General features: G+C 40.2%; 1 protein-coding gene across 4 annotated transcripts in view; it reads left to right on the top strand.

Moving 5' to 3' along the window:
• LOC140477186 (protein FAM149A-like) overlaps positions 1–17,122 on the top strand; it is a 118,243-nt gene extending 101,121 nt beyond the window's left edge. For all 4 annotated transcript variants that reach the window (XM_072570647.1, XM_072570638.1, XM_072570666.1 and 1 more), the window contains exons 11-16: positions 1,099–1,203; positions 2,864–2,957; positions 3,446–3,571; positions 7,119–7,197; positions 14,112–14,258; positions 15,392–17,122. In XM_072570647.1, the coding sequence (XP_072426748.1) occupies positions 1,099–1,203; positions 2,864–2,957; positions 3,446–3,571; positions 7,119–7,197; positions 14,112–14,258; positions 15,392–15,471 (631 nt within the window). In that variant the 3' untranslated portion in view covers positions 15,472–17,122. The remainder of the gene's footprint in view (positions 1–1,098; positions 1,204–2,863; positions 2,958–3,445; positions 3,572–7,118; positions 7,198–14,111; positions 14,259–15,391) is intronic.
• The last annotated feature ends 5,771 nt before the right edge of the window (positions 17,123–22,893 follow it).

The following is a 22,893-nucleotide window of genomic DNA, read 5'->3' as shown; positions in this document are numbered from 1 at the left end:
CCTTTGGCACCAGCCACAAAAATTCATTTTCACTGTGCGATGTCAGTCAGGTCAGAGCTTGAGTGACACCTCTTTGCATTTATAAAAATATTGAAGTGGGGCAGTGAATGCACATGACTGGTTTCTATAAGTAGTTAAAAAATTGAAGCAAGTTAGATGTAGTGTTTTTTGTCATTGACTCTATTTTTGTTAAAAATAGTGAATTCATCAAGCAATACCCTAACATTTTTGACAAAAACAGAAATTGCTGGAAAAACAATTCAGAGGCAAGGTCACTCGACCAGAAACGTTAACTCTGATTTCTCTCGATAAGTGCTGCCAGACCTGCTGAGCTTTTCCAGCAATTTCTGTTTTTGTCTCTGATTTACAGCATTCACAGTTCTTTTGGATTTTACAAATTTTGATCATATTTCATTTTTGCATCTGTCCTGATGTTTCCCCGTAATGGATCCTGGGTAAATTTGGCATGGAAGATGCAAGGGTCAAGGGGTGAGGTGTCATGGGCTGACATGGACAGTGCATGGGGAAGAGTTTGATAAAGAATGAATTTTGGATATTTTGCACATTCAGTTTAAATCAAAGCATTACACTTTATTGAAGTATATTGGTATAAACTAACTATGGGATCACAGAAATGGCTAAAATCGCTACCAGAAAGAAAAGCTTCATTTAAACACTCTCGCAAAATGCACTTGTATTTCCGCAACTGAAATCCTTTTGAGGATCCTAATCAAGTTGCTACCAGTAGAATTGAAAAAATCTGTTGTTGAAGGAAAGTTTCTCAAGCAGTCATAACATCACTGCTCTTAATAAGTATATTTGGGTAGAGATAAAAACACTGCAGATGCTGGAATCCAAGGTGGACAAGCAGGAGGCTGGAAGAACACAGCAAGCCAGGCAGCATCAGGAGGTGGAGAAGCCAACACTTTGGGTGTAACCTGTAGTCCTGAAGAAGGGTTCCAACCAAAATGTTGACTTCTCCACCACCAGATGCTACCTGCTGTGTTCTTCCAGCCTCCTGTTTGTCTACCTCAATAAATATATATCATTAGAAATCAATTGCATTTGACAAAGTATTTTTTCTTGTTTATCCAATAGTGCAAACTCTTCTGCAACTTACAAGAGTAGTCAATATGTTGAAAGTAATGCTAAAACCTACAGTGGAGCGAGACAGCAATTATATCAACACTTCACATTTAAGAGGTAAGCTTAACTGTTAGGCAAATTGCACCAGCACTGTGTCCTGATGTGAGAACAGACTGGTATAAGTTATTACTTAAAGTTTCATGTGAAGTAGAAGGAAAATTATCTAGAAGAGTCCTGTATAAATTGCACTATATTCTCCGTTTTCCATACAAAATTTTTTTTGGATTCCTTGATTTTTTTTAAATAAACACTCTCATAAGCAGCCAATGAAAAGAAGGACCACAGCAACAGTGCTGCATATACCAGAGAACTACCTCATGTCACCTGTATCTTGGTGACTAGAGTGCTGTGTACAGGATAAAGTCTGATCACCGCACTGGACACCTCCACAGGTGAACCTGAGACACACACTTGACTGGTTTGTCTATATTCTTTTTTTTTCAGAAGGGAAGGAAACACTCAAGTGGCCAGTCACAACTCCAGGGTGTTGGTGGACACCACGTGCTCCTTCTCCAAGGACACCTGGGCTCTGAGACACTCATTTATTTATTTATTTACTGGTTTGTCTATATAGCTGATAGGGCTCGTTAAAAACATGTTAAGATTAAATAAAGCCCTAGTGAGGCTAATTAAAGAAGGCCAATTTGGATTTTCCAGTTACTCTCCAGGCTCTTGAGACAAAGTGATGGTGTCTTACCCTGGGTCAGAAAATCCAGGTTCAAATCCCACCTCTCCTGGAGATTGATTTTAAAAAATAATTAAACGGCTTCACTCTTAAACCTTTTATTCCAGAGCTAAAATCCTGCAAATGGTTGGCACTGGTTCAGAGTGATTAAACGATTAAACCACTTAAACGATCTCAAATATACACTGCACAAGGATCCTTAGTACATTGCAAACCCATGACAATGGCCGTCGAGAAGGACAGGGGAATAAGATGTGCCTGCAAGTTCCCCTCCAAACCACTCACCATCCTGACTTGGAAATGTATCACCATTCCTTTACTGTCACGAGGCCAAAGTCTTGGAATTCCCTCTCTTACGTGTGTGTCTACTCACAGCACACAGACTGCAGTGTTTCAGGAAGGCGGCTTACACGACCTTCTCCACGGCAACAAGGGATACTCGATCGATGCTTGACCAGCCAGTGACACCCACAGCCCATGAGTGAACAAAAATACCCACTAAGATTTAAAAAGAAATGTTTGGCTGTTAAATCTATGTTCATTAGTGTTGTCTTTGTCCATTTGAACAAACATTATACATCAGTGACTGTCAGTAAAAACTGCGGTGGCAATTACAGCTGAGAATGGAACAAATTGGTGCAGTATAAACATCCTCTGTTTGTGCTTGAACAGTTGGAAATATTTTTAAATAATGAAGCTCAGATAGTTTGGTTCATAGGCATTCTATGATGGAAGTAAATTGTTCAAGCTTTGCTTATTATTTAGACCATTAATTGAAAGCCTCTGCATATTACTTTACATTTCATCAAGTACAATTCCATATGTAACATAAAATCAGACATTAATATTCCAACATTACATCATTAATCAATTATTGGAAATGATGTTTGTTTTGTTTGACAATTTTTCTATGGTGCAGTTTGTGATTATTCATTAATTCAAGTCTTAAACAATGCCCTAAGAATGTCTGGTTGAGAGCAGTTGTATTATTTTTTATTATGCTAAAGAGGCTTTTAATTCTCATCTATTCAGGCACATTGGCACTGCTCGTAATAACCAATTACCACCTATTCATACAGAATCAACAGAAGCACAATTTCCCTCATTTGGATCAAGATATCAACTGGTAAGATGGATGGAGACCTTAATAGATTCATGCTTTGAGAGTTACATCTGTATTTGTCACCTGAGTTTATAGGTGTTGGTGCTGTTAGAATTTTGAAGCCAAATTCTTGGGAGCATATAATTAACTGCAACAACCTTAGGCAGAATTTCCACTTCTGGTCACCATCCATGATCTCTTACATTTAATCTTTATATTAATGCGGCCCCATATTCAGCATTCATCAGCACTTTGTCTAGGTATACACATGGACAATGACCAATCAATATGTGCTTGTATTAATGAGAAAGAAAGAGAAATTTTAAAAAAGAAACTAGCAGGATTTTTATGCAATTCATATCTAAATGCTTGTGGGAAAAGTTGATTAACGTTGTCCATTTTCACAATAAATTTCCCAAACGTTCCATAGGGGCACATCTTCTACTTACAAACATTAGATTGTCATTAGGAATCATTCAGTTTAAAAATGATACAAAAACTGTCTTTCGCAGAGAGGAAGATTCTCACATAGTAGAGTGTCAAGTGCCATTGGGGAAGGAACAGGTCGACAGACTCTCAGGGAGCGACCAATCACAATCGACACTTCTTCACGGCCAAATACAACACATACATTTCGGGTAAGACCTTTGATTTATTTTCATTAAATTCCTGAATATAAAGTTACCATACATGAAAATATTAGTAATGTTGGGGAGATGAATGCATGTTTTCTTATCGTGTTCTGCAGAAGCTTAAATAGTTCTTGTTACATCATTGCTTTTTGTATTAACTATCTGCTAAATGCTCAATCTATTGTTAATCAAGTTGTAGGAAGGCACTTAGAAAATATTAATGGAACCAGCAGATCTGACAAACCTTGGGTAATGACCAGATGATCAGTTTTTAACAGGAGAAGAAGAATTGCGAGGATTCTAAAGAGAAGTCCTCTGCTCCTCCTCAGAATGGTGCCGGGGTGGGGTTGGGTGGAATTTTATGGATCTCTCAAGAATGGGCAGTGTGACATGTTATGAACCAGGCCAGACCCCTCAAAATAATTTAAGAAGGTAGCCTAGACCTTAACCATTTTTTCTTATTTTAAAGGTAGGATGTGAAGTGGGTGTTCCTGGTATGATACAACTGGTCAAACCATAGAACATAGAACATTACAGCGCAGTACAGGCCCTTTGGCCCTCGATGTTGCACTGCCGTGTCATACTAATCTGAAGCCCATCCCACCTACACTATTCCATGTACGTCCATATGCCTGTCCAATGACGACTTAAATGCACTTAAACTTGGCGAATCTAGTACCATTGCAGGCAAAGCATTCCATACCTTTACTACTCTTACCACTTGGACTTAAGCAAAACAGAATTTATTTAAAGGTAAAATCAATGACTGCAGATGCTGGAAACCAGATTCTGGATTAGTGGTGCTGGAAGAGCACAGCAGTTCAGGCAGCATCCAAGTAGCTTCGAAATCAACACAGTTGAACCACAAACAAAATAAAGCGAAATTTAGAATAACTTAACTATTGAAAAACTTAACCGACCCTGTACAACAACTTAACTAATTTACTATTCCAATATATTAACATCGCATAAACACCCCCCTCGGAGAAAAGATAAATTCAAACACAGCTTCTTACATGCAGGAGGAAACAACGTCCAGAGAGATTTCAGAGAAAGTCCGATAGGAATCATTTACTGAAGCTTGCAACCCATCTGGACTCCAACGTCTTGTAACTGCTACAGCTTAAATAAAACTAGGAAAACCTGAACTGGGAGAACTGGCCACCCTCTCCTTCCATTGCTGAATTGTTTTTTAAAAAAAAAATTCCAGCTCTCTAGACTCTTTATTATCTCTGCCTCTACAACCTCTCTTCAAAAAAAAACCCAAGATAAAATAATCTTTTTGAAGTTACAGCATTGTCACAGACATGAGAGGTGATTTCCTGATGGCAGATTGAGATAGCATGATAAAATGACAAAAACTATAAAGGCCTGTGATGTGCAATATATTTGCATGTTACAATTACTCATTAATATGAAACAGTTTATAATAAAGTCCACCCCAGCCAGAAAAATGTTAGTGGTGCATGAGAATGTTGTAACACCTGATTCATTCAAAGGTAGTGTGCACCTGTCTGCTTTGTGCAGGTGTGTGTAAGACCATTAGAGGAGACACAGAGCAATTTTGTAAATTGGATCCAAAACTGACTTAGTGTCTCAAAGCAAATGATAATAGTTGAAGGTTGTTTTTGAGACTGAAAGCCTGTCTTCAATGGGATACCATATGATTTGATGCTGGGTTCTTTGCTGTTTGTAATGTACGTGAATGATCCAGATATGAAAGTAGGAGGTATTGTCAGTAAGTTTTCAGATGACATGAAAATTAGAATCAAATAGAATCCTGACCGTGCAAGTAGAGGCCTTTTGACCCTTTAGGTCTGCACCCACCCTCTGAAGAGTGTCCCATCCTTTCCCCAAAACACTGTATTTCCTCTGGCTAATCCACCTAGCCTGCGCAATCCTGGACACTGTGGTCAAGTTAGCATGGCCAATCAACCTAACCACATCTTTGGACTGAGAGGAACCCAGATCACCCAGAGGAAACCCACGCAGATAGGGGGATAATGTACAAGTTCCATCCAGTCACCTGAGGCTGGAATCAAATCTAGGTCCCTGACGTTGTGTAGCAACTGTATTAACCGCTGACCCACTGTGCTGCCCATTTTGTGGGGCGGTCAATAGTGCTGGCACTGTGATACAGCAGTGCTAACCACTGTGCCACCCCAAAATGGCTGGGTGGTAAATAGCAAGGAGGAAAACCTTGGACTACAGGATGATATAAGCATTCAGCTCAGTTACGCAGAACAATTGTAAATGGATTTACTTTTGAAAAGTGATTCATTTTGGGAGAATTAACAAGGTAAATGTGTACACAATGAATGGTCAGTTCCTTGGAAGTATAGACGATCAGAGGGACCTTGTGCGTTTCCTCAAATACTTGAAGGCAGCAGGTCATGTTATTCAGGTGATTAAGAGGGCATATAGGAATCTTATCTTTATTCATTGAAGCATTGGAAGGGCAGGGAGATCATGATGGAACTGTATTTAACTGAACACTTGAAGTGTCATTGAATATAAAGCTACATGTCAAGTACCAGAAAATGGGATTAGAATAGATAGGTACTTGATCACTGATGCTGACATGAAGGGTTGAGGGCAGAAACAGTATATTCAGGTAAGACGCAAAGCTCACACTCTTCTATGCCTCAGAAATATAACTTAAATCTATTTTGGTACAATTCTATTGCACAAGAGTAAATTGTTCTAGTTTCTGCTGTAGTCTCATTCTAGTTTCCTTGAGTAAAAATGTTAGTCTGGTTCCCGCAAGTGCATAAGTTTCTAACTGTTTAAAATTTCAGTTAGTACAGGACACTCACTGACATTAAAGAGAAGAATTTGAGTCTGGATGCATTCACTTTCAGATTTCACAGTAAAAGGTCATGTACCAACTAGTCAAACCGATTGTTCACTGTAATAAAGAAAGATCAATTTGCTGAACTTTCCGTATTTTTTAGTTAACAGTGATGATAATGTGTTGCAGAAAATAATGGACAATCAGTGTATGACATGAAAGATACATTTTTACCATTTGAAGAAGAAAAGGACTGTTCTGGTCTACTGGCCAACATTCATTCATCAAACAACACCACAACAAAACACAATGATCTGGTGATTTATCTCTAAGTCCTCACTGTGCACAAGTTCTGTTGTTTTTCTTGATAAAAGCTGGATGACTACACTTTAGAAGTACTTTATTACCTGGGAGAGGATTGGGGATGTCATGTGGTTGTGAATGATGCTATAAATATTTTTTACACTGATACTAACATGATATTGTTCTTCCCATTAAAGAGGGACTAATTAATGCAATAATTCAGTTTACCCTAAATTGCTACCTTTAAAATAGTTCCAAGTAGCATCATAGATCTGTGAATATTTTGTTGATAGCATGATTTTACATGGCTCCAGTCAACAATTACTGTTTAAAGTCTCTGAAACAAAAACTTCATGAAAAGATGGGAATAGCCCCATGGTCCATAATTGTATTTAGTAACTTCTGCATTGACATGGAATGACTTTAATGCAATGACATGCAAACTATGTTACATTTCAGTCCGATACACCATTCAAACGGTCTTTCACACCAATGGACTATAACAGTCATGCTCGAACACGGAGGGCTTCCTTCACAGGTAAGCAAACAACAGCACTCTGCTTCACATATTCTACCAGAAACTCGGCAGGATTTCTATGAGCTTGAGAGCATTCTCACTGCAAACCTTTGGAATAAAATATCTTCTGGTTGCTAACTAATAACCCCAGCTAGAAAATGCACCAGTGAACTTTGGATTTGATAAAATGAGTCTCCATTATAATGGTCACCACTGTTTAATATCATTCCAATATTTAGTTTAGAGGCTTGGAAATGAAGAGTGGGCACTTGGTTGTGGTCTTTTGGTACTCATTGAACAGAATTCAGTGAGGATGGGAGGAAATATGCCTTTGTATTAATAATGTGCAGATACCAAACATTTTGGTTGTTTCAAAATTGGTTCTTAGTAGAGTGAGTAGGGTCTTTCTTAAAAAAAATTTCAGCATCCTAAGTAAATGGACGAGTCACCGATGTGGAACTGAAAGTGTCTCCAGAGATGGCTTAGCTGTCTTCAGCTGCTTCATCAATGACCTTCCCTCCATCATAAGGCCAGACGCAGGGATATTCACTAATGATTGCACAACGTTCAGCACCATTCATGACTCCTCCGAATCTGAAGCAGTATTCAAATGCAACAAAATCTGGTCCAGGCTTGGGTTGACAAGTGGCAAACAACATTCATGTTGCACAAATGCCAGGCAATGACCATCTCCAATAAGAGAGAATCTAACCACTGCCTCTTGACATTCATTGGTGTCACCATTATGAATCTCCCACTATCAGCATTTCGGGGGAGGGGTTAACCATCGATCAGAAACTCAACTGGACTCACCATATAAACACAGTGGCTACAACAGCAGGTTAGACATGAGGAATACTGTGATGAGTAACTCACTTTCTGACTTCCTACAATCCATCCACCATCTAAAATGCATAAGTCAAGAATGTGATGGAATACTCCCCACTTGCCTGGATGAGTGCAGCTCCAACAGTACCCAAGAAGCCTGAACAAAAGAACTGTTTGATTAGCACTGTGTGCACAAAGCAGTGTATACCAGGCACAAGATGCACTGAAGAAATTTAGCAAGCCTCCTTAAACAGCACCTTTCAAATCCTGCCCACCACCATCTAGTGCATACAGGCAGCAGATGCTTGGGAACACCACCACCTGCAAGTTCCCCTCCAAGCCACTCACCATCCTGACTTAGAAATATATCACTGTTCCTTCAGTATCGCTGGATAAAAAAAATTGGGACTCTCTTCCTAACAGCACTCTGCTTATCTACACTGCCCCAACCCAAGTGAACTGCAAGCGGTTCAAGAAGGCAGGTCATCACTGCCTGCTCAGGTAGTTAGGTATGGGCAATATAGGAAAATAGATTAATGAACAGAAAATTACAGTAATAGATGCTGAGATATTCTTTTTGGGCCAGCAGCAAGGCTTTATAAGAGTGATGTCTAACAAGCCAAAACAGGACATTTGATAAGTACTACAAGTTGATTTTGTTTTTGGAATTAGATAACTTTGGTGCATTTAAAATGGATTATCTGCAGGTTTAACTTTCCAGCTCGAGAGTTATATAGCTATTCTACTTGAAAAAGTATTAACGTCATAGGAAAGAAAGGTTTTTATTTAATCTGATGAATAAAAGATTAATTTTCCAATTATTTTAGAAAATAAAATGGAAGATGAATAGCATTTAGCTTCTGCAATTTCCATTTGATTGGAACCTGTAAAAAAAAATCATTGGAAGGAGACTATGCTAATAGTAACAGTGATGCTTTCATATATCTCAAGCACCTAAAGTAAAATTCAATGAACATAGTAAATATTTCATTTATCTAGCTGCAGAGTGTGCAAAGCTTAAAAAATCAAAACCTCAAGGATTGGTCCTGCTGTATTGAGATCCTATTAGAATGCTCACAATATCTGGTTATTTTGAGACTGGGATGATGTGTAAACATCCAAAATATCTAACTGTGACAGATTCAGGCAAGTTCAGCTGGTAGTTGCTGTCATCTCACTGTTGACGGACCAATTTTGATTTCCATTGGGAGTCCTAGCTGGCCATCCTCTGATGGATCGTGGACTCGTATGAAGGACCTTCCAGTTCATCAGTCCACAGGTTTAATAAGAAGATGTACATAGATGGAAATATAATGATGTTCAAAGTTTGGGAGAAGATTTGTAGCTTGGGTGCTTGTTGTTGTGGTTCTGTTCGCCGAGCTGGGAATTTGTGTTGCAGATGTTTCGCTGCACAAAACACTACATCGGACAAACAGGAAGACAGCTAACGATCCACATCCATGAACACCAACTAGCCCCGAAATGACATGACCAGCTATCCTTAGTAGCCACACACTCAGATGACAAGCAACATGAGTTCAACTGGGAATTTAAAAGGAATCAATTTGTAGGGGACATGTCAGTTGTAAGGTCATTGATTGAGACGTTTTAAAATTAGTTCCTTCAATATAAATGCAGTTATTCTTCACATCTATCTATTTTCTTCATATAAAGAGTAATAAAATTAAGACAGTACCATTTATATGAAAGGATTAATTAGAAAAGGAGAAATACAAGATAATTTTTTGGACACTGCTATTCTGAGAAACTGCCTTTCTTCTGGTCTCTGTGTACCTCAGTGAATTAGGTATTATAGAACATAGAACATAGAAAAATACAGCGCAGTACAGGCCCTTCAGCCCTCGATGTTGTGCCGACTGAAGGCTACCTAACCTACACTAGCCCAATAACCTCCATATGCTTGTCCAATGCCCGCTTAAATGCCCATAAAGAGGGAGAGTCCACCACTGCTACTGGCAGGGCATTCCATGAACTCACAACCCGCTGAGTAAAAAATCTACCCCTAACATCTGTCCTATACCTACCACCCCTTAATTTAAAGCTGTGTCCCCTAGTAACAGCTGACTCCATACACGGAAAAAGGTTCTCACTGTCAACCCTATCTAAACCCCTAATCATCTTGTACACCTCTTCAAATCTCCCCTAAGCCTTCTTTTCTCCAATGAGAAAAGTCCCAAGTGCCTCAGCCTTTCCTCATATGATCTTCCTACCATGCCAGGCAACATCCTGGTAAACCTCCTCTGCACTCGTTCCAATGCCTCCACATCCTTCCTGTAGTATGGCGACCAAAACTGCACACAATACTCCAGATGAGGCCGCACCAGAGTCTTATACAGAGTATTGGCCATAGGAAAGAGACAAATTCACTGAAATACTACTTGGTGCAGAAAAATATAAACATAAAGAAAAACCTGAAAGACTGGGGCTCTTCATGAGAAGAGAGATTTTGGGCAGTTTCTGGAGGTGTTTGAAATTATGAAATGATGGGGCAATCAATAGAAAGATATTGCTTTCAGTTAGTGAAGGATGTAGAATCAGGGTGAGGTGATGACATAGAGTAATGTCACCAGAATAGGAATGCAGAGCCCCAGGAGAATGTTGTGGGGAATTAAATAAGTTCAAATTCCACCATGACAGATGGTGAAATTTAAATTTGATAAAATCTGGAATTAAAATCATGTCAGTTAAACTCTGTCTAATGCCCTTTAGGGGAAAAAAATTGTCATCTTTTCCTGGTCTGGCATTCATGTGACTCGACTCTCAAAAATATGGTTGCACTTAAGTATCTTCTGAAATGATCTAACAAGCCATTCATTTGCTACAAAGCCTAAACAAAGAGATGACGGACCCCCTGACATTGAACTATGTACAACAGCAAACAGTCCTGTCAGCCTGCAAAGTCTTCCTTACCATCATCTGGAGGCTTCTGCCAATTTTGATAGAGAGAGCTGTCCCACAAAATAATCAAGCAACAGCTACAGTTGTACTCCTACTTTACAACTAAAGTCCCTGACACCATCATCACTATCTCTGAGTATGTCCTGCCCCATAGGAGTTGGCAGCACACTAAAGGAGTTGCCCTGGGAGTCCTTAATACTGATGCCGGAGACAATGAAGTGGTCATATGCGAGCATGGAAATCTCCTGCTGACTGCCCCTTACTGATGAATCAGTACTCTTCCATTTTGAACTGCACTTGGAGGAAGCACTGAGGGAGACAAGGGCACAAAATACACTCTGGATACATCTTATGCCCAGACTGAAACACCCATCACCATGAATATTTTGGTAGCCCCATTGCTGGCTGGGTCTGAAAGTACATAGACTGGGTTTTCTGCAAGCTATGAAGGAATCAACAAGTTGGAAAAATGTACTTGCCCTCATCACCAGTCTTCCTATTGCAAATTACAGTATTGATAGAAGTCCTTGTGAAGACAAAGAAAAATTGAGGATAAGTTTTATTGTGTGGCATAATCACCCTGCTAAATGGGACAAAATTGGAGCAGATGTAGCATAACAACTCAACTGGTTATTCACATGGAGCTGTGGGCTATCATCAACAGCAAAGTTTCACTGCACAATAATCTGCAACCTCATGCCCAGCATTTCTCCCACACTACCATCACAATCAAGCTAAGGGATTGACTGTGACCAATGAAGAGTAGAGGAGAGCATGGCAGGGGCAGCACCAGACGTACTTAAAAATGAGGTGAAACAAAAATACAGTATGCAGTATGTGGGCATGTGGTAGACAGAGTTACATTCTTGTACTTGCTGCCCTCAATGTTCCCTCCATATGTTGGTGGAAAAGGACATACCCAGCGATGCTGGTGTCTGGGACATTGTTTGCAAACATAGGTATTCTCACAGGATTATGCCATGTCAACCTGTTGCTCAACTAATCTATGACATAGCTCTCCCAATTTTGTAATAAGTCCCCAGACATTGGTAAGGATAAGTTTGCAGTATTGACAACACTTGTGCTACTGTCGTCGTCAGTTGACAATTGGTTGGTACCAGATAATTTGTCTGGTTTCACTCCTTTCATTAGACTTTGGAGTGGTTAGATACAACTGAGTGGCTAGACTGGAGATGACCACTGGAATTGGAGTTATATGTAGACAGATTCTCCTTTTCCAAAAGAACATTAATAAACCAGATTTTTTTGTTAAATGAAAATCAACAATGATTTTATGGTTTCCATTAGATTAGCTTTCAATTACAACTTTATGAATTAGACAATAGACAATAGACAATAGGTGCAGGAGTAGGCCATTCTGCCTTTTGACCCTGCACCACCATTCAATATGATCATGGCTGATCATCCTTAATCAGTATCCTGTTCCTGCCTTATCTCCATAACCCTTGATTCCACTATCCAACTCTTTCTTAAATGAATCCAGAGACTGGGCCTCCACTGCCCTCTGGGGCAGAGCATTCCACACAGCCACCAATCTCTGGGTGAAGAAGTTTCTCCTCATCTCTGTCCTAAATAGTCTACCCTGTATTTTTAAGCTGTGTCCTCTGATTCGGCACTCACCCATCAGCGGAAACATGTTTCCTGCCTCCACCGTGTCCAATCCTTTAGTAATCTTATGTCTCAATCAGATCCCCTGTCAGTCTTCTAAACTCAAGGGTATACAAGCCCAGTTGCTCCAGTCTTTCAGCATAAGGTAGTCCTGCCATTCCAGGAATTGACCTCATGAACCTACGCTGCACTCCCTCAATAGCCAGAATGTCTTTCCTCAAATTTGGAGACCAGAACTGCACACAGTACTCCAGGTGTGGTCTCACCAGGGCCCTGTACAGCTGCAGAAGAACCTCTTTGCTTCTGTATTCAATCCCTCTTGTTATGAAGGCCAGCTTCTTCACTACCTGCTGTACCTGCATACTTACCTTCATTGACTGGTGTACAAGAACACCCAGATCTCTTTGTACTGCCTCTTTACCTAAATTGATTCCATTTGGGTAGTAATCTGCCTTCCTGTTCTTGCCACCAAAGTGGATAATCAAACATTTATCCACATTAAACTCATCTGCCATGCATCTGACCACTCACCTAACCTGTCCAGGTCACCCTGTAATCTCCTAACATCCTCTTCACATTTGACCCTGCCACCTAGCTTAGTGTCATCAGCAAATTTGCTAATGTTATTACTAATACCATATTCTATATCATTAATATATATTGTAAAAAGCTGCAATCCCAGCACTGATCCCTGCGGTACCCCACTGGTCACTGCCTGCCATTCCGAAATGGAGCCGTTTATCACTACTCTTTGTTTCCTGTTAGCCAACCAACTTTCAATCCAAGTTAGTACTTTGCCCCCAATACCATGCTCATTAACCTCCTATGTGGGACTTTATCAAAAGCTTTCTGAAAGTCCAGGTACACTACATCTACTGGATATCCCTCATCCATCTCCAGAGTTACATCCTCAAAAAATTCCAGAAGATTAGTCAAGCATGATTTCCCCTTCATAAATCCATGCTGATTCTGACCTATCCTGTTCCTACTATCCAGATGTGTCATAATTTCATCCTTTAGCATCTTTCCCACCACTGAGGTCAGACTAACTGGTCTATAATTTCCTGCTTTCTCTCTCCCACCTTTCTTAAAAAGTGGTACAACATTATCCACCCTCCAATCCGCAGGAACTGATTCCAAATCTATCGAACTCTGGAAAATAATCACCAACGCATCCACCATTTCTCGAGCCACCTCCTTCAGTACCCTGGGATGTAGACCATCAGGCCCCGGGGACTTATCAACCTTCAGACCTAACAGTCTCTCCAACACCAATTCCAGGGACAATACCACTATGTCATCATGTCTGCTTTGCTCAAATATTAAGCGTGAACAGAACTGGGATTGACAAATGTGAGATTTGGAATTAGAGCAGGGGAGGTCACAACAGCCAGGATCTTATTGAATGGAGAGCAGGTGCAAAGGATTACATGACCTAGTCCTGTTCTTATTTCTTATGCCCTTATGTAACAACCAATATGAATGGATTAAAACATTTTTTTTACCAAAGGAAGCTAATACCATTTAATGTTACCGATACTTTAGAATTTTCTTTACAGATCATGCTGGAATTGGTGTGACTGGCATCAGCCTCGGAATTTCTGCCTCCAGCTCTAATTATCCCACAGATTTTGCACATCACCATCATCACCTGTTAAACCAGCCACCCATTGAAGGTGATGAGGATGAGTATCGAATAACATGGGGTACGGACATTTTTAATTTTTATTGTTCGTGTAAAGAGGAAAAAGCTGCAAACTGGGATATTTGGGCTATTTTGTTGCAATCTAGTGGGATACTGGCTTGTTTAATGAAAAAGCTAGAATGATCAGGAGAAACTAGAACATGTGGTAATCCTTCAGGGTCTGTTTGGGCCTAACCAAACTATAAGTGAGCCTGTATTTTTGTAATATGCCTGAGAAGCAAACTCATGTGGGCAGCTTTTGAGGTGGGTCAAGGGTTGGGCCTTCCTCAAAGATATGTAATCACCTGGTAGTGGGACTGGATGTAGTGCAGAAGGGAGCCTGCTAAAAGCCACTCCCCTTTCCATGCTTCTGAACTTGTGACTTCTGCACCCAGAAATGTACCTCCTCCACATCACAAAAGACTTGCTCTAAGCCTTGATTCTCTGTCACTCTAGGTGTCCTGAAGGCAACCACAGTCTCATCTGTGATACTGAAGTGTGCAAGAACCTTTGGTTCTGAGTAGTTGACAGATCTAAAACAAATGGTAGCATAGTGGCTCAATGCTTAACATTGCTGTCTTTCAGCGCAAGGGACCTCGGTTTGATTCCATCCTTGGGTGATTCTGTGTGGAGTTTGCAAATTCTCCCCATGGCTGTATGGGTTTCCTCTGGGTGCTCCAGGTTTCTCCTATAGTCCAATAATGTGCAGGCTAGGTGGATTAGCCATGGGAAATGCAGGGTTACATGGATAGGGTAGGGGCTTGGGTATGGTTGAGATGCTCTTCAGAGAGTTGGTATGGACTAGATGAGTCAAATAGCCTGCTTCCACACTGTGGACTTTATGATTCTAAAAACAAACAAAAAACCTCTTCAGTTCTGAACAAGTTAACTCTGCCTTCTCTCCACAGATGAGTTTCTCCAGCTATTTCTGTTTTGTTTGTGGTCTAAACTATGTCTGATTGACCCAGGAGTCAATGCACCTTGCTTGGAAGAGGCAGCACAGGTCTCTAGGTGACTGAGAAGACTCCCCCCACTGCCTCAATTGTATTGTTCTTTACCACTCTCATCGATATTTCAATCTAAGTTAGCAAAAAAAGGCTACTTTTTTTTCTTAAACTAAGCTGTTTTTTATTTGGTTGTCTGTGTCCATTCTAGGTCCACAAGCACATTTTCAGTCCAAACCTTTTAATCGTCTTCCTACAAGTTCCAGAAAACGATCCCAAGTGGTTTCATAGGTAAAGTCAGTTGAAGCACTGGAGAGTGGAAAGCACGAGAATTACTGAAGATGGTTTGCTTACATCAGGTCACAAACAGGACTAGCTTCATTAGAAGAAAACATATGAAGTGTTGAAAGGCTCACCATGAAGCACTTAATTTTGTGCAGTGACTGACGGTGTGCAGTGTTGTTAGCTGTCTTCCTATTAATTAATACCTATTAAACAAACTATACAAAAATTGTACCAATTTTATAGGTACATACAAGACTATTTGTCAAGGTAGCTTGCAGTGGAAAGCAACATTTCCTTGTATTGTAACTACCAACCTGACACTTGTATTCTATTGTTCTTAATTGTTCATTACTCCAACATGCTACTTATACCTCAATAACCTACTGACAGGCAGCTACTGCAAGTACATGTTTTGCTAATTAAGAAGCTAGACAGCTTTAACAAGTCCAGTCTGTATTGTTGAGAGAGCGTTTGTTGAATTCACTGTGAGTGTAAAGTGAAATATTCAGTTTGCAAGTATGCCATGGAAATGCAATTTATTTCTAGATATGTGTGCTTCTTTGTCAGTATTTGTAAGACAAATATCTGTGGCATATTCTTGTCATCTCTTTCCACATTCATAAAAGTGTGACAAACTTTTATTTTCCTATTTGTTATTTATAATGCAAAGTTGCATGTAGCAATCATGTTGCACACACCAGTTCATATACAGTATGCTGTATTCAAGTAATCTATGCAGTGACCAGAAAAGAGCTTGGAACCACTAGATGCCAGAAATGTTCCCTCTAACGTATTCAGGTATTATATCATGCATTTAATATTCCAAACCTAATTCACTATGTCAAATCTTGCTGCTGTGGGCATCTTCTGATATGTTGTTAGAAATTTTTTGCACCATTTAATTTACACCGTAACTTTCTGGACATGTGAGCTGATAACTTTCTGGTGAGGATAATGATGCACTGGATCTAAATGAATGGCAAGGCTGAAAGTATAATCCCTTTACCAATGAGATTCCGAGATTGAAAGCTAAGAAAGAGAAAGGAGAAAGTTAATATCGTCTAATCAGATACAGAAAGAGAACCTATGATTGCATTGAGAGAGAGGAAATAAAAGACGGAAAGGATAAGTACGATTTTTTATCTTTCATCTAACATTGCTGGCAGTAATGAGGCTGAACAATATATATTGGTTCTTTTCGGAGTTGGACAGATTAATTGACATTGCATTAACAATATAGTAATTGCATAACTTAAAATGTACTGATACTGTTGAGTAGGAATCCTTGTTCTGTATTGCGTTTATGTACAAAGCCAGTAAGTTCTTAACCAGAATCAGGGAAGCTAAGGACAAGATACCATTTATGCAAACCAATAGCAGGATAGCATGTTTTGAAAAAATTCAGGAAAATCATAATTCTCGCTATATCTCTTTGTTTCTTGAACTTGCTGGCTCATTTGTACATCAATAACAGCATGCATTACGAACACATTGTTCTTTTAACAGAAAGATTTGGTCAATTATTTAGTAAAGTATGTGTTTTTACATATGTAAAGTATTTTTTGATTGTATTTTAATGCGTGAATTTGCCAAATCTTTTATATGTTGCTCAGAAGTGTGTGTATTAAATACTGTTCGTGAAATAGGTGGATTAATACTTAATGTGTATGATTTTTTTTCTGCATGCCATTTTAATTGAGGTATTTACTTCTAAATAAATGGATTCATGCCTGTCTAAAAAGAGGAATCTCATACACACAAATTCAGTGTTCGCCTATTTTCACAGTAGATTCCAAACTAAAAAAAAGTTTTATTTATAAATTCAGATACTTTTGGTATTTCTAGCACTTTATCTTTAATTTTATTTTGTAAATAAACAACTTATCATGATGCAACAAAACTACCTTTGCCTTATTTTCTTCTCTTTTGAAAAGTAGGTATACTTACAAAATAATATTTATCCATTTATCAAAGCAAACCTATTTAATTTGGATAAGTTGACTTGTTGCTTCAAAATTTGAGAGTTATATTTCTCCTTCGATAAAAAGCTTAGTAAGTAATCTAAACTCCTTTACAATGCAGTGTGGAGGAATTGCTGTGTTGTTTGAAATGCCCCTCCAATGAGACATTAAACTTTTTCTCTATTTCAATGAATGTTAGATGTTAAAAATCTCATGATACCATTCAGTGAAAATCCGAATCTTCTAATACCCTGGTCCTGCTCAAAACTATTTTGCTTCAGCAATCCAGCCAACAGCTATTTGTTAAGGGTTTTTTTTTTAAGAAAACAATGACAAGAACATCCTTTTTTATAGTTTATTTGCAAGATCAGTTTGGCGGACTATCTCCTTTACAGACCATGTTTAGTCACCACAAAAATGTCAAGCGTGGCATCTCAAAATAGGGCAAAATATTATTCCCAATTGTTATTTCACTACATCATATTCTACAATTTGTGGAAAATGACTTTAATCATTATTCTAGATGATGCCACCAAATTATGTGATGATATATCCAGGGAGCAGCCACTTTGTTATTACTTAAAGTAAATGAAGTTTGAGATCCTGAGTATCTATTAGGGGAATAAAGCCACAGTTTTAAATTAAAAAAAACATTTCCTATACAAGGTTAGAAAACTGAAACACACATTCACATGCATTCACAATTATCCTGAGGTAGAAGTGAGTAAACATGCAAATTGTGGTTGAACAAGAAATAACAGATGTGGCTTAAAACAAATGCCACAGTTTTCTCAGTAACCCACCCAGACGTTAGTGATAGTGTGCCACCAAATTTTACTAAAATGTTATTCCTTCACAAGATACTTTCAAAGATCTGGCACTGAAACTCTCTCAAACACTCTGCCAGTGCTCATTCAATCTCTTACATTCTGCATTCCACTGGATTTCCGAGAATGCACCATCCACCAACGGGTACTTTTCCAGCTCTTGCACAGACAGTGGGCTTCACTAAGATGACACTGCCCGGGGTTTGAGCTCTGATTTTTGGAGTTAACACCATGCAGATAATGCTTGCGGGCTTCCTACACACACAGACACACATACTCTTAAACATGTGCCAAATTAATGTAGCTTAATATAATTTATAATTAGTGTTAGTATCATAGTGAAATCTGAAGTTAAGATTTTGTAGTTGTAAGATTTGAGCAGGTTTATTCTGATGGGTTCCATTGGTGGCGCCGTCCAATTAAGAACAGCTTAAACTGGATCCTTAAGAACTGAGTGAGAGAGGCGGTTTGTTCGGTGCATATAAATTCAACTCCAGAATTCAGTTAAGCCTTGGACTGATTTTATTCATTTGTTGGGTAAGAAAGTAAGAAATCTTTAATATTTCTGAACCTGATTTACATCAATATTGAGTTCAACAATTTTTAGGGCAATTTCTGTTTGGCAATTGGTAAATAGAATTGGTGAGTATTTGTAGATGAAGTTAAAATGTCTTCAGTTTGTGTCCTTGTCTCTAGTTCTTTTTCCCCTTTCTTACAAATTGTTTGGTCGGTACAAGGTTGATATTGAGGTGGATAAAAAATAGTGTCAAGAGTGGTGGCATCGACGTGGTTGATTAATAACTTAAAAGAAAAACAATAGAGATTACAGATTGGCAATGTTCTTGCTGTAGCTTGTGGGAGCAGTTGGATGCCAAGGGTAACCACAGTGAACATACTGCAGCAAGTGACAGAGGTAATGATTCACTTTTTAGTAAAGCTAGAGTTAGATGTCCCCTTGAATTCAGTGGATATAATATGGGGCATATGATTCCACAAAATAAGGAGAGGCTTGAGTTTAGAATGTACAGCTTCAATTAAAAATGACAATACTCTTAAAGAGAGTCCAGGTGAGAACACACAACTACTCTCTAACAATATTGAATCAAGGGAATCACTATTTGAGATTCTGTAAATTCCACAAGTAGTACTGTATTTTTAAATGTCTTTTTAAAAGAAGATTAATCACCATTAACATTTATATTTTAACAAGTTGAGAAATTTGACAGCATTCTTGTCTGAGCATAACTGGCATAAGATCACATGACTGCCCCCTGCCCCAGACTCCATCTTTGATCACGATAAATTGTTTCATGTGCCATGCAATAAATTCATGCACATATTCTGGGAGTGGCATGTTAGATATTGAGAACAGAAGGAAAAAGATAACAAGACAACTCATGAAATGCAAAAATAGCTTTGGGAGAGAAACATTGGGAGAGAACTGGAAGACGTAATATGATCATTGCCAAATGAGGGGTGTGCTAGACTGAAATAACAAAGATAGAAGATTCAAGGTATTTCTGTCTGATGTTTTAATAAGGTGACTGGATTCTTTCTTATAGTGTGAAATAGCAGAATTGAAATAGCTAACATGATAAAACAATGTATTTTGGAATTACTAGTTGTATCTACATAAATATTAATTACATAATAATACTGTCTCTTAAGTAGCGGGGCGATCCCTAGATTGGGGATTCAGTGACTGTGTTGGGGTGAGTGCAGGAGGAAAGATTGGGAATAAGAATTGGAGGATGGTCAATATTTGAGATTGAGGAGAGTTCGTAGTGATAGAAGGAAATTTGTGAATTAAGATAGGAATTGGGGGTCTGTCAAGGGTTAGAGGCCTGTTGAGCAATCAAAGTCTGGGATAGGGAAGAAAAACATGAGTGCAGTATACATCGTGGTGAGTAGTGGGTGCAGGTTCAGAGGAAAAGGGGCACACAGATGGGAAATGGGAAGAGAGGCAGACTGGGGAAATAGAGACCAGAAATAAAGAGACATTGAGAATGGTTAGAGATTGGATGGTTGGGGGATAATGTCTGGAGATTTGCACTTAAAATAAAGTGGGAAGCGAGGGTGAGGGAGATTTGGAGAACGTAAGTCAAAGGACTGTGGCTTGGATAGGGAAAGTGAGGAAGATTGAGGCTTGAGTGTGAGGGAAGAAAAGGAAAGAACAATCAAATTATCATGTGGGGGCCAGTAGTTTCTGCAGGGGGCAAGAGCATCAGTAGGCTGTTTAATGGGAATAGGCCATGACAGGTGCAGTCTGTCAAAGGTCAAATGAATTGTTGAATTGTTAAATTGTTACAATGGATAACCAATAAAGCACTCACCCACCAGTGGAATGTATGTGGAGTAGGTAGACAGATGCTGAAGACCAAGGAAGAAGGGAGGTCGTTGAGTCCCTCAGTTGACAGTGGGTGTGTCAGGAAGTTGAAAGTTAGATTTTGAAATGCTTCTTCATGAATGGATGTTGTGGTAGAGACTAGAATATCATTTAAATTGGGGAAATATACAAAGTTTTGAAGCTGGATTTACATTGGAATAGAGAAGGCACTGGATATACAGAGACTGAAACTGGTCAGAATGCAATGGAGATGGGATCTCTGATTTCCCATTCCTACTAAGAGTTTATTTACCTTGAAACATTCAAAGATCATCTAGATAGGAATGTGGAATTCAAAATGTTAACAAATCAGAAAGATCTTTGGGCCAAAGGGCCTACTTCTGCTTCTACATTTGTAGTTTTGTATGAATATTGAAATTTCTTTCATTTTACGTCAATTCACCTTTGTTTAGCCCAAGGTGAGGGAGCAGTTTAGAAATATCAGAATATAGTGAGGCAAGGATGATGCTCCCCTTGAGAAGTGGACCAAATACTGAGTCAACTAGCCTTTTGTATCACCTCTCCATTTTGTTCCAGGTCAGTCTGTCTTGAATTGTTGGAAGTTGTGGGAGAAAATGAGGACTGCAGATGCTGGAGATCAGAGCTGAAAAATGTGTTGCTGGAAAAGCGCAGTAGCATCCAAGGAGCAGGAGAATCGACATTTTGGGCACGAGCCCTTCTTCAGGAATGAGGAAAGTGTGCCAAGCAGGCTAAGATAAAAGGTAGGGAGGAGGGACTTGGGGGTGGGGCGTTGGGAATGTGATAGGTGGAAGGAGGTTAAGGTGAGGGTGATAGACCAGAGTGGGGGTGGGGGCGGAGAGGTCAGGAAGAAGATTGCAGGTTAGGAAGGTGGTGCTGAGTTCGAGGGTTGGGACTGAGACAAGGTGGGGGGAGGGGAAATGAGGAAACTGGAGAAATCTGAATTCATCCCTTGTGGTTGAAGGGTTCCTCGGCGGAAGATGAGGCGCTTTTCCTCCAGCCGTTGTGTTTCTATGGTCTGGTGATGGAGGAGTCCAAGGACCTGCATGTCCTTGGTGGAGTAGGAGGGGGAGTTGAAGTGTTGAGCCACGTGGTGGTTGGGTTGGTTGTTCCGGGTGTCCCAGATGCAGTGGAGAGCATCGTCGATCACGTCTGGGGGAAAATTGCGGTCTTTGAAGAAGGAGGCCATCTGGGTTGTTTGGTATTGGAACTGATCCTCCTGGGAGCAGATTTTCGGTATTGGAACTGGTCCTCCCAGGAGGACCACTTCCAATACCGAACAACTCAGATGGCCTCCTTCTTCAAAGACAGCAATTTCCCCCCAGATGTGATCGACGATGCTCCTCACCGCATCTTCTCCACTGCCCGCTCCTCTGCCCTTGAGCCCCGTCCCTCCAATCGCCACCAGGACAGAACCCCACTGGTCCTCACCTACCACCCCACCAAACTCCATATACATCATATCATCCATCGTCATTTCCGCCACCTCCAAACGGACCCCCCACCAGGGATATATTTCCCTCCCCTCCCCTCCCCTATCAGCATTCCGAAAAGACCACTCCCTCCGTGACTCCCTCGTCAGGTACACACCCCCCACCAATCCAACCTCCACTCCCGGCACCTTCCCCTGCAACCGCAAGAAATGCAAATCTTGCGCCCACACCTCCCCCCTTACTTCCCTCCAAGGCCACAAGGGATCCTTCCATATCCACCACAAATTCACCTGCACCTCCACACACATCATTTACTGCATCTGCTGCACCCAATGTGGCCTTCTCTATATTGGGGAACAGGCCGCCTACTTGCAGAACGTTTCAGAGAACACCTCTGGGACACCCGGATCGACCACCCCGTGGCTCAACACTTCAACTCCCCCTCCCACTCCACCAAGGACATGCAGGTCCTTGGACTCTTCCATCACCAGACCATAGCAACACGACGGCTGGACGAATAGCGCCTTATCTTCCGCCTAGGAACCCTCCAACCACAAGGGATGAACTCCGGTTTCTCCAGTTTCCTCATTTCCCCTCCCCCCACCTTGTCTCAATCCCAACCCTCGAACTCAGCACCACCTTCCTAACCTGCAAACGTCTTCCTGACCTCTCCGCCCCCCTCCCCAACTCTGGCCTATCACCCTCACCTTAACATCCTTCCATCTATCGCATTTCCAATGCCCCTCCCCCAAGTCCCTCCTCCCTACCCTTTATCTTAGCCTGCTTGGCACACTCTCCTCATTCCTGAAGAAGGGCTCATGCCCGAAACGTCGATTCTCCTG

Source organism: Chiloscyllium punctatum, chromosome 1 (assembly GCF_047496795.1).
Source record: "Chiloscyllium punctatum isolate Juve2018m chromosome 1, sChiPun1.3, whole genome shotgun sequence".
Taxonomy (NCBI): Eukaryota; Metazoa; Chordata; class Chondrichthyes; order Orectolobiformes; family Hemiscylliidae; genus Chiloscyllium; species Chiloscyllium punctatum.
This window is presented reverse-complemented; position numbering and strand designations above follow the sequence as displayed.